This window comes from Vigna umbellata, chromosome 5 (assembly GCF_029865625.1).
Source record: "Vigna umbellata cultivar VRB3 chromosome 5, Vumbellata_1.0, whole genome shotgun sequence".
In the NCBI taxonomy this organism is placed as follows: domain Eukaryota; kingdom Viridiplantae; phylum Streptophyta; class Magnoliopsida; order Fabales; family Fabaceae; genus Vigna; species Vigna umbellata.
Window position 1 is genome coordinate 16,333,144 of NC_142169.1, and position 11,397 is coordinate 16,344,540.

Here is an 11,397-nt window from a genome sequence, read left to right on the forward strand (position 1 = left end):
GAATTGTGTCAAATTCATCCTCATTTTTTTAAAAGTTTCATTGTCGTCCTCACGTGGTATAAAAGTGTCAATTGAATCCAAACATAGAAAAAATTTGTGTCAAAGTAGTCATTTTTCCTATATATCTGTGTCTTCCTTTCATATGTCACTTCTCTGGAGCTATGAAAAGCCTTAAATTGGATAAGGTAAAATGAATATCTGTACTTGATTGTATGAAAGGAAGACACAGAGATATAGGAAAAATGACTACTTTGACACAAATTTTTTCTATGTTTGGATTCAATTGACACTTTTACACCACGTGAGGACGACAATGAAACTTTTACACCACGTGAGGACGACAATGAAACTTTTTAAAAATGAGGATGAATTTGACACAATTCAACCAAACTGGGGACAAAGGAAGCAATTAAACCTAAAATTTACATGTCAAATTGAATTTTTTAAACAAATTACAGGATTAAAATTGAAACTAAGTCTTTTATTGTTATAAAATTGTAAACATTTTTTCATTGAAAACTTATTAAATTTTTATAATAAAAATAATAAATATTTTATAATAAAAGTAGTCAAATAGAGAAAGATAGGAAATGAAGAAATTCATATTTAATCGAGGTTAATTAACTTTAAATTTGGACTTTTTTTTTAAATCAATTTCATGTTATGTTTTTTTATGGGTTTTGAACCCCTGTAATCCAAATCTAACTCAATGGGAGCGTCAAAATTTGCTTACAACAAGAGTCAAAGCATAGCGGCGTTCCTGTTAAGCACCACCTACCGAACCCCCAATCGGGAATAAGAGAAACTTGTTTCGTTGTCATCTTCCCTTTTGTTCCGTCCGTACCTGAGAAGCAAACAATGGCTGTGACTCCCAAAATTGCTCCTTCCATGCTCTCTTCCGACTTCGCCAATTTGGCTACCGAGGCTCAGCGCATGCTCGACTTTGGTGCCGATTGGCTTCATATGGACATCATGGTATTATTATTCTTCTTTTCTTAGAATTTTGTTCCATTATATACACTACTTCGATCATATCACTGTAAGATGTAGAATATCTAACATCCTTCGGGAAATGTCGAACTTGAAGTTTACAGAACTGAAAATGTGTTGATGATCTCACAATTAGGCCTATCAAAAGTGCTAGGACAGAGGATCTCTAGACATCTGTTTTCTTCAATTGCATGCTTCTAATTTCCAAAAGATTTTTTTTTGTCAGAGATATGCAACTTGCATTTTTTATCTTGTGGAATTATCTCTTATTGTTATTTGTGAACCAAGTTTGAAAGAATGTGTCATTGTTACTGTAGTTGTGAATCTAGTAATTTATCTGATTGCGCATGTTTTATTTTGTCAGCAGCCGTGGCTCCTGATGTTTTTTTATTTTTGGTTTATTTGCAGGATGGGTAAGGATACTCTCTTGCTTTGCTTATGCTGCTGACTTTACCCCTTACAACTCAGATTTTCAATGCCTCAAATTAAATCGGATTTTAAGTTGCATTTCAGTTCATTCCCTTTTGTTGTTTTGTCCAGTTAATGGTATCCATCTGCAAGGATGAACGGGGAGTACTTGTAGTTCTGATAACATTTTAAGTTTTGATGTCCTGTTAATAATACGTGGCACTTCCCGTCATCTTGTTGTGTTAATTTTCTTCTATATTTATAACAATGAATTTGAGTAAGGTGTAATTAGTTTGTTTGTAGCTCTTTGAATTATATTTACCATATACCTCTGTTGAACATGGATCCATCAAATTTTCCCAGGCATGTTTAGTTTCTTTGAGTGTGAGAAAGGGAGGCATAAATGGGAACACAATCACACAATTAGTGTAGCCCCAGTGATAAGAATTTTTGTTGAATGCTGAATGATCTCACTGTATTTGTAGAGGTATAGTTCATTGTACATATTGTATTCTAAAATGTGCTTGTTAATAAGACTGACGTATAAGCTACAGTGGATGCCAATATTCTGTCATGTTCCATAATACCAATATCTGGATCAAAGCAACCTCGTGCCCTTAGTATAGGTTCTGCTACTGTACTCATCTGTGATCAGTGCTACAGTTTCTTCTATAAATTTCCCCAATATCAACTACCTGTATAGCATTGTAGTCTGCTATTATTTCCTTTTTAGTTACCCCAGTTTTTGTCTTCAATTCTGTTGGCTATGTAGTATTTTTATGCATCCAGCTATACTTTGATCTATGCTACATAAGTATGATGTATATTTGTTTGTAACCCATTTATGTTTTTGCCCATTAGTCATATAAAATATGTAGTAGATGCTGAGAATCTTAAATTTTCAAGGCCATTTTCTGATGAGGGATTTCTAATTGAATCATAATTTTCTTCCTGTTGTCCTTTTCTTTGCTTTTCAAACAAATGAATTATTTTGTACTCTATTGACATTGGACAGAATGGCTAAATGCTTTCATTACAAAAGTGACATTTTATGGGACAATATGGTTATTTGACTATGCTTGTACTGAGTTGGATGATAGTCTAATTGAATGAAATTAAGGCAAATACTGCACAGCTTGGCAATAAAACAACCATCTTTCAAGGTTCTGCTTGCAAGGGTGTGTGAAGTGAATTTTGTTCATCAACCTGACTTGGTTTTATGGAGACCTAGCGTCACCTCATGTTTGTTTAATTTTGTTTATTATTGGACTTTACTATCTTCGTGTGTGAGCGTTTGGTCATTAAATTACTGAACATGTTTCCTTTCTTTTCTCATATCCTTTTATTTCATGCAGGCACTTTGTCCCCAATTTAACTATTGGCGCTCCTGTTATTGAAAGTTTGAGAAAGCACACAAAGTAACCATCTTACTTTTTCGCCGATCTAGATGATTTAATTTTTTTGTGCCTATTTACATGATATAGAGTGCATTTTAGTCATGAATCATTAACCCTTGCAGGGCATATTTGGATTGTCACCTTATGGTTACAAATCCTCTTGATTATGTTGAACCCTTGGCAAAAGCTGGAGCTTCTGGTTTTACATTTCATGTTGAGACATCAAAAAGTTTGTCCCTATACTTCCTTTGGTTTGATTTCCTCATATGCAGTTTTCTTCAGCCTACCTTTATTTAATATTTTGTTGTCTACTGTCTTAAAAATGGTTCTTGTGGATAGATGACTGGAAAGAACTTATCCAAAGAATTAAGTCGCATGGCATGAGGCCTGGGATATCATTAAAGCCTGGGACTCCCATTGAAGAGGTTTTTCCTCTGGTAAATATTTTCCCCTTTGGTTCTCAATGGTCATACCTATATAGCTGGATTTTACTATCATCTTTTATCTTCTGCGAATATTATTACTGTGCATAAAATAGAGATTTAATATAATATCTCTGATCTGAAGTTCTTAGTCTCAAAAGGGTGTTTTGTTCTTGTGTTATAATCGTTGTTCTCTTGACAGGTGGAAGCTGAAAATCCTGTGGAAATGGTTCTTGTGATGACTGTAGAACCTGGATTTGGAGGACAAAAGTTTATGCCAGAGATGATGGATAAAGTATCACCACCCTCTTTCTGTATTATGCTTGGTGGCTGACAGCTCTTGTCAATTATACTAGTTTTATCTATTTTTTCATTAATACTTTTTCTCGTTTGCATTGTCCAATCAGGTACGTATACTTAGGAAGAGGTATCCATCGCTTGACATTGAGGTATCTCAGCCTATTTTTTTGACTGACTTTTTGTTTCAAGTTAGATTCATATTTGCTTCATGGTTTTAGACGTATTAGATAATTGTGATTTTTTGCATGCTTGATTCTTGAACTTGTTAAATCTTTTGAAATTTAAATTTTTATATTCTTGTCACTTATTTAGGACAAATAAAAGTTGGCTTTTATTTATTTCTTGTTTCTGTAATAGTACAAATGAATCTGCAAAACTATCGATATGGAATAGGAATCTCTGTAGCAATTATTACTCAAGATGGATATGAAAATGAGGAAGGCTACCTCATATTAGTGATACAGAAATAGAAAAAAACTATTGAGTATGGAATGGTTCCCAAAGATAGGTCAGAACTCTGTCGTGCATATCTGCTCTCTCTTCTCTAACCGGATTCTATATACAAGTATCTGAACCCTAAACCCAAGAAGTTGGAATTCCAAAGTTCCAATGTTATTGATGTTCCAATCATTATCACATCTAAGTTCAACCATGAATTCTTATTCATAGTAAGTAAATCGAGAGAGCTCTCCTATTTTGTGTTGTTTTGTCTATACAATCAAGAATATTACTCTTATTTCTCTTTTTAATTCTGGGTTCCTAACAGAATTAGAGTGGTTGGGGTCTGGGAAATTATATCCGCCTAGTATCTGGTTTTAGACCACCAACAAACATTCCAATAATGCTTCAGAGGTAATCCACTGAGCCTTATTTGCTATAGCTGTGGATTGGATATAATATTCCTGAACTGAGCCCCACTTGAGTCAACTTAAACAAGTAAGATTGAGGACACTTATATGGAGAGAGTCCAAATTCCAGCTCAAGTGCTAGAGTAAAAGCAATCCAAGAATGAATTGAATAAGTGGTAGTCATAATCTGATAAGGAGGAACTACATCCTTGTCTAAATGGACCACAGCAATCGTTGAGCATTGATATTCAGGTAGGTAATAAGAATTGAAAAACTGTTCGACCTTAACAGAAAAAAAAAAACAGAAAAATCCACTGGAGAACATCAACGTTGTCAAAAGGCGGAAAATCAAGCTCAACGATGCAAACTGAAAAGGATGTGAAGAGCTCGTGATCAAAGATTGCAAATCTGGAATGTGCTTTAGGAAAATATCAACAACAGATTCAATCATTTTAAAACGGATAGAATATTCTTTCTCATGAGCATCCAAAACGTTGAAGATATGTTATTAGTATATAATTTCTTCCACCACATGTTTTCCGCCATAAAAAAAGTTCAATGAAAACATCAAATGTAACAGTAGCAATGAACGTGCAAAAGAATGTATATGGAATAAGAATCTTTGAAAATATTATTACTTAAGATGGATATGAATTACAGTGAATAACCCTACCTTATGGTAGCAGTACAGAGATAGAAAATACCGCATGAGGAATACAATTAGAAGATCAGAATTCAGTCACGCATATCCCCTCGCTCTCCTCTAAACGAATTCTATATTATAGTGTCTGAATCATTCAAAATGTTCAGCCTACAATTAATTATTTTGGGCATTGCACTTTTCCTCCTGCCTCATTTAGCTCAGTAGCCACTTGTCCATCTGCAGTTGAGTTGTCCAGGTCTCTTGTATATACTAGTGTCAGCTCTTACCATGAGAATAAGAGGCAAATTAAACATGAAGGTTGTGTATTCATAGGAATTCTTGGAAGTATTTTTCCAAAACTTGTAAGGAACATGAAAAATATGATATTCCTCAGCCACTTTCCCGGGAATTTTTGTTTTATATTGAAGAAACCTCCCCGTAAGTGCTACTAATGCACTCATGGAGATTAGAGATGACTAAGATCTCATTTGGAAGAGCTTATTTACATTTTATTTGGACTTATGATATACAGTCATGTCTAAGTATATGGGAAAGCTTATAACATTAACTTATCTGAATATGTTCACAAGTTATTTTCAGCTTATTTCTCTAAATCTCTTAAATCCTCTTCGATTATAAACATAACTTTTACGAAGCTCTTGATACTATTCTAATAAAACAAATTGTAGAGTGCAAATAAAAAATTTAAAAAAATAAGGATTATTATATTTTATAAGCTAAAATTCATTTATATTCCAACTAAAATCTAATTTTTGACGAAGCTAAATGAGAGTATTTCTCTAAATTAATTTACGCCTAAGCTAAGATATACATAATCATTTATTTTTTTCCTTGTATAAGTGGTTCGTCAAAATGTTTATCGAGGAAAAAAGTGTTATTCAACAAGTCCTTAAATGAGCTGTTTATCCAAAAGGACTTTATATGCTCTTTGTGTTAGCATGCTCATGAACACTGGTAATAATATTATTTTTTCAATAATTGAATCATGGTAAATTTCGATCACAGGTTGATGGTGGTTTGGGGCCTTCAACCATCGAGGTTGCTGCATCGGCAGGGGCAAATTGCATTGTTGCTGGAAGTTCTGTGTTTGGTGCCCCTGAGCCAGCTCAAGTAATATCCATGCTGAGAAATTCTGTTGAGAAAGCCCAGCAAACCTTGATACAGTAAAAAAAAATGTCTCTTCAAGTTGTTGTACACTTCATAACTCACCAATCAATATGCTTGACGACAACATTTTCCAGTGTGGAATAAAAGATCAGATGACTTGATAATGTTTCTTCACATTTCTATATCATATGAGTGCATTTCATAAATATATGGAGAAAAAAGGGGGAATGAATGGCAAATGCTACTGTCACATGTAGTATTTTGTTTAAATTTAAAATTTTGACCACCTGTATTTCAAATAATTTCGTATTAAAATATGATATTTACTGATAGTGTGAAATCTGTTTTATAAGTATCTTGAAAGAACACCGATTACCTAGTCTATTTTCTTGAATAAAATTCATTTTTTAGACTCATTGACGGGTAAAGGGGACTCTTGCCTTGGTTATCACATAAAAGTCTTTGAATCTTGGATGGATGGAAAGTGTATTGGAATATACATCTCTTCTCTTGAGTTATTGGGTAATCCATGGATGAAATGTTCTTAGTCAAATGTTTAATTCTTGGCCTAATAATCTTCCTCAATAAAGTTCATATATTTTATGTTCTCCCTACTTTTATGCTGTTTTATTTTTTATGAATATCTTTTTTGCAATCGTCTTTATTCTCGACACAGCATATTAGAAGTGCATTCGGGATTGGATTTGTCTCCCTTCTACTCCCAAAATCAGCACAAATTTCTGTCTACCAAGAACAGTGTGCGGCATGTGTACTCTCATGTGCATGTGCACGCTTTATTATGCCATTCATTCAGTCCCCATGCTTTGATCATATGGAAAAACATGCTTTAAAAAGTGAGTTGAACTCATTCTCAACGTCAGGTTGGTAAAACAAATATTATTCATCTTGGGGTAATACCACATTATTTTACGTGACCTAATTTCATGGCTTTTTTGTAGTGGATTTGGCAAACATCAAGTAAATTTGTATTAATGTAAAATCAAAATCTTGCTGAAAACAAAATATAGAAGATACCTTCAATGAGAGCAAACTGAAAATTGTGTTTAACTTTCCAATTAAATGAAACTGAATGTCTTTTTGTTAAATTTTTATTAAATTTACTTTAGTGATATTTAAAACATGTAACATGTATGTTGACGTTAATGTATGAAATACTTGGACATGTTTGTTTCATTAATGTTATTTCAGAAATATCTTAAATAAAATAGTGTAAACAGTATGTTTTTTCATTATATAAATTCCTTAACTATTTGATACAAAAACTCCTTAACTACAACTATATTCTATGAACACAGTCAACAGTAAAACTTGTAACTCCTCATCAACAATTATCTTAATTAATTATAAAGAAAAGACAAGAGATAATGAGAGATATTATCATATGAAGATAATTCATACAAAAGGCTTACATGACTAAATGAAATCAAAAGTTGTGATAGCAAGTGATCGATATGTTTTGAAATGCTTATTTTATTTGAGATGTTGATAATACATAATATCTAACATGAGTCTAAAAAAGTTAAAATTAAAAATCATGTTGAGTCTAATTTTAAGAGGTCAATATTCTATCAAGAGTTATTGCTTTTGTGTATTATAAATATATAGATCTTATTTGATAAAAGCTATCTTGAGCTGCTAATTATTTGTGATGATCCAATATGCATGAAGAGATGGAGGGAAACAAGACACTATTATTGTCTTTATATAGAACAAAAAAACAACAATAAAACTAACCTTTTTCTTAACTAAAATGATACTTATAAGCCATCAAGGTAATATTGAAAAAACATCCTGTGCAAAAAGTGTATTCAAAGAGAGAGATAGCACACTGAAGAAGGTACTAGAGTTGTGAATAACACAATGAATAATATTGTGTTGTCAAGTCTTGGGCCCAGGGTAAATGAATATGAATATGATCACAGCCACTAGGCAAATGTTTAAAAGCTTGTTCCTAAATTGCGTGATCAAAAGCCACACATTTTCTTTCCGTTATTCTTTAAGTTCTTGAAAAAGTGTGTAAGGGAATACAAGGAAAATATTTTAAGAAAACCAGTGAATCCTTGTTGTTCTAATCTTCAACACTCCACTACTTTTTCACTCACTGAATCCAACTTAGGCTAAAAAGTTGGTACAAAAATAATGGGTGCGAGGATATGAGCCACTGAATCCAATCACATAAGATATCGACACCATTTTTTATCCAAAACCTTAACACAATGGGTTAATGGATCTTTTATCTTTATATATTACTTTACTTTTTTATTTCTATCAGACTTAGACTCAGACTTGAATTCTCGACAATGCCAACCTCATCACCTCCTTACCTATTCAACACCACAAATTTATATTATTTTGTTCTTTGATTCTCATAATTAACGAGATACCACAAAAAGAAGGGAAATGACACACGTATCAAAATGCTTGAACCAAACACCACACAAAACGACAATCTAAATCACAGTGGAACAAACCAAACATTGTATCATAGTATCTGTATTTATGTTGTATTTTGTATCCTGGTCAGTTTCCCTATTTTTCACCCCAAATGCATCATACTTGTAAATAATGAGATTATTCTTTAAAAACGCTGCTGCTTTGGTATATTGGTCATTGAATGATGAAAATTGATCGGAGATTCAACATGTTTCCAAAACAGAAACGATTAGAAACGGATAATACATTAACTATTAGAAGATGTTTAGTTATAGATAATATTAAGGTAAATGTTGTTTGTTGGATGCAATGTGGGTTTGGCATGGGCGGTGGGTAATCTTTTTTCAATGGTAGTGGCAATGGTCAACTTAGGATATAAATGATCGGTTGGACCTATATATCTCTAGCCCTTCTTTCATGCCTTAACTTTACCATGCATTATAGTTAATCTTCTTTTGTCTGCTCTTCATTGCCCACATACTTTCCACTACTTGCATCATTTCTATCCTCACTGCTTCTCACATTATATTCTCTCTAATCTCTATACTCTCTCTTCTCATCTTTCATTCTTGGAAACTCCAGCTATGTCTTTGCTTTTATATCTAAAAGTTGCATGTACTTAACAGACATAGTGCTATCCATGTAAGCTTCTTTTGCATTGATGGGAGACCCCTTGTTTATGTCTTGTTGCCTCTTTTTTTCTTCATGTTTTTGCCTTTCACTGGAATTTTGGCTTACAAATATAAAACTAAAAATATCAAGCTTTCGATTTTTATCTAAGAAAATAAGGTCCAAGTTGAAAGTGTTTAACATTTTAAACGCTTCTCCTTGATGATCGTGTCAAGAAATTTTATAAGGTCTTTCATTTGAGTTATATTATGTATAATGTACGATTTATCAACTTTCTTTTAATTTTTCTAACCTTTTAATAGGAAAATATTTTTATTAAAAATTAAAAAGAAAGAAATTTAAACATCTCATTCAATAATCTCTACTCATATTCAATTTGATTAAATCACACACACACTACAATTATAACTAATAAATTATTTAAGCATTACATTTACAATACTCAAATTTATAATATAGTTTAATATTTCTGATAAGACATTTTTTGTTTGTTTTGTAGTGCTCTCTAATATCGCTAATATATATAGATCACGTTATTTAATAAAAAAATATAATTTTGAAATGAATAATAAACTTCTAAAATATTTTTTAACCACAAACATATAATGTTGGTACGATAAAATGTATAATTTGACATTTTAAATTATATTTTAAGAAAGGTCTTAGAAAATGTAAGAGGCCGAGGGTCCTTTTTCCATCACTATATTTTCATTATCTTAAAAGTATAGGATGATGTATTTTTCACTTTGTTGGAAGTAACTTTTTTCTTATATTAACTAAACTCCCTTGATTTTACCAACATAACACTGTTAAAAAATGAGCTATTTGATAGTAGTTGTAGAAGCAGAAATGAGTGAAACATAGAGGGTATCACAGGAACCATGTGCTTCATGTCAAATGGCTTTTGAAACCATGGGGACCATTTTCCCCTTCTCCCAATCACAAGACTAATAAATATTAATCTGTGAAAAAGTAGTTACGAGAAGTCATGAACTTGGACAATTAAGTCTTTAATCCTATTAGTACTAGGTTCTCAACCTAACTAACATTGTTGCACTTAGATTTGTTCAAAAGGCTATGCATTATTTTAAAATTAATGATGGTCCATGGACTTAATACGTAAATTAGTCAATCTACTAATCTTTATCTTCTCTCTCTATTTTTTTTATTATTATTCTCTTTGTATGTAAACATTCCTTCCTCTAGTCATTCATATCTGTCTTTTATGGAAATATATTTAAAAAATATTATCTTCATTGATTAGGATAATTGATTTTCTCTCATGCCCAAAAAAAATGATTTGCTCAAATCTCCTTGAAATTAAATTGAGTTATTCTAACATTCCTTAAAGAATTACTTTTGACTTTTTAGTTAAAAACTTGAAAATGTCATTGAAGTAAATGAATTCCTCTATAATTTCTTTGTATAAACAACACAAGGTTGTTGAAGTATTTAAAAAGAAGATGAAAGGTTTTTTGAGAGTAAATAAATTAAAAAGTTAAATATACATTTTTTTTCTAAATTATTTTAAAAATTTTATTTCGTTTCTAAATTAAATTATATATCTATTTCATCTTATACCTTATGAAAATAATGTAAACTATTTCTATTGATAATTTGATTATTTTTCCGGTGACAAACATAGTTTTATAATTAACTATAATAAAATATTCACGTGCTCACTTTTAGAGTAGATATTCTAATTAAAATGCATTAAGAAATATGTATATAATTTAATTTAAAAACGAAATAAATTTTTTAAACATAGTTTGAGAAAGAAAAACGAAGTTAACCCAAAACTAAAAATGTATTCATTAAAAATAAGTTAAGAATTTAAAATTAAAAACGAAGAGAAAGTTTGACTTTTAAATCCCAAAAATTATATTTATTAATTTAAAAGTAAAAAGATTTTTCATATTAGCAAGAAGAAATTTATTGATACGTAAACAAAATTATTTAATTTTTTATGCATTTAAAAGAAAAAAAAACTTGTGGAAGGATATTTTATATAGAAGTTGTTAGTGGATTTTGTGAGTGACAAGGAGAAAGCACATAGAAAGTAAGAAATAATATGAAATAGAGATATTTGACAGGAGACAGAAGCATGAGTGTGAAATGTTAAATGAGTGAGGTTGGTCACATGCAGAAGAAGAAGATGCATATAAAGGGAGGTTTGA

At 31.4% G+C, this 11,397-nt stretch overlaps 1 protein-coding gene across 1 annotated transcript; it reads left to right on the forward strand.

Moving 5' to 3' along the window:
- Positions 1-688: 688 nt before the first annotated feature.
- On the forward strand, positions 689-6,318 carry LOC124840609 (Aldolase-type TIM barrel family protein). Its single transcript, XM_047316691.2, has 8 exons — positions 689-975; positions 1,399-1,403; positions 2,754-2,816; positions 2,918-3,024; positions 3,135-3,232; positions 3,420-3,512; positions 3,625-3,666; positions 6,035-6,318. Exons 1-8 carry the CDS (start codon positions 859-861, stop codon positions 6,194-6,196), a joined length of 687 nt encoding a protein of 228 aa, XP_047172647.1. The 5' UTR covers positions 689-858; the 3' UTR covers positions 6,197-6,318.
- The last annotated feature ends 5,079 nt before the right edge of the window (positions 6,319-11,397 follow it).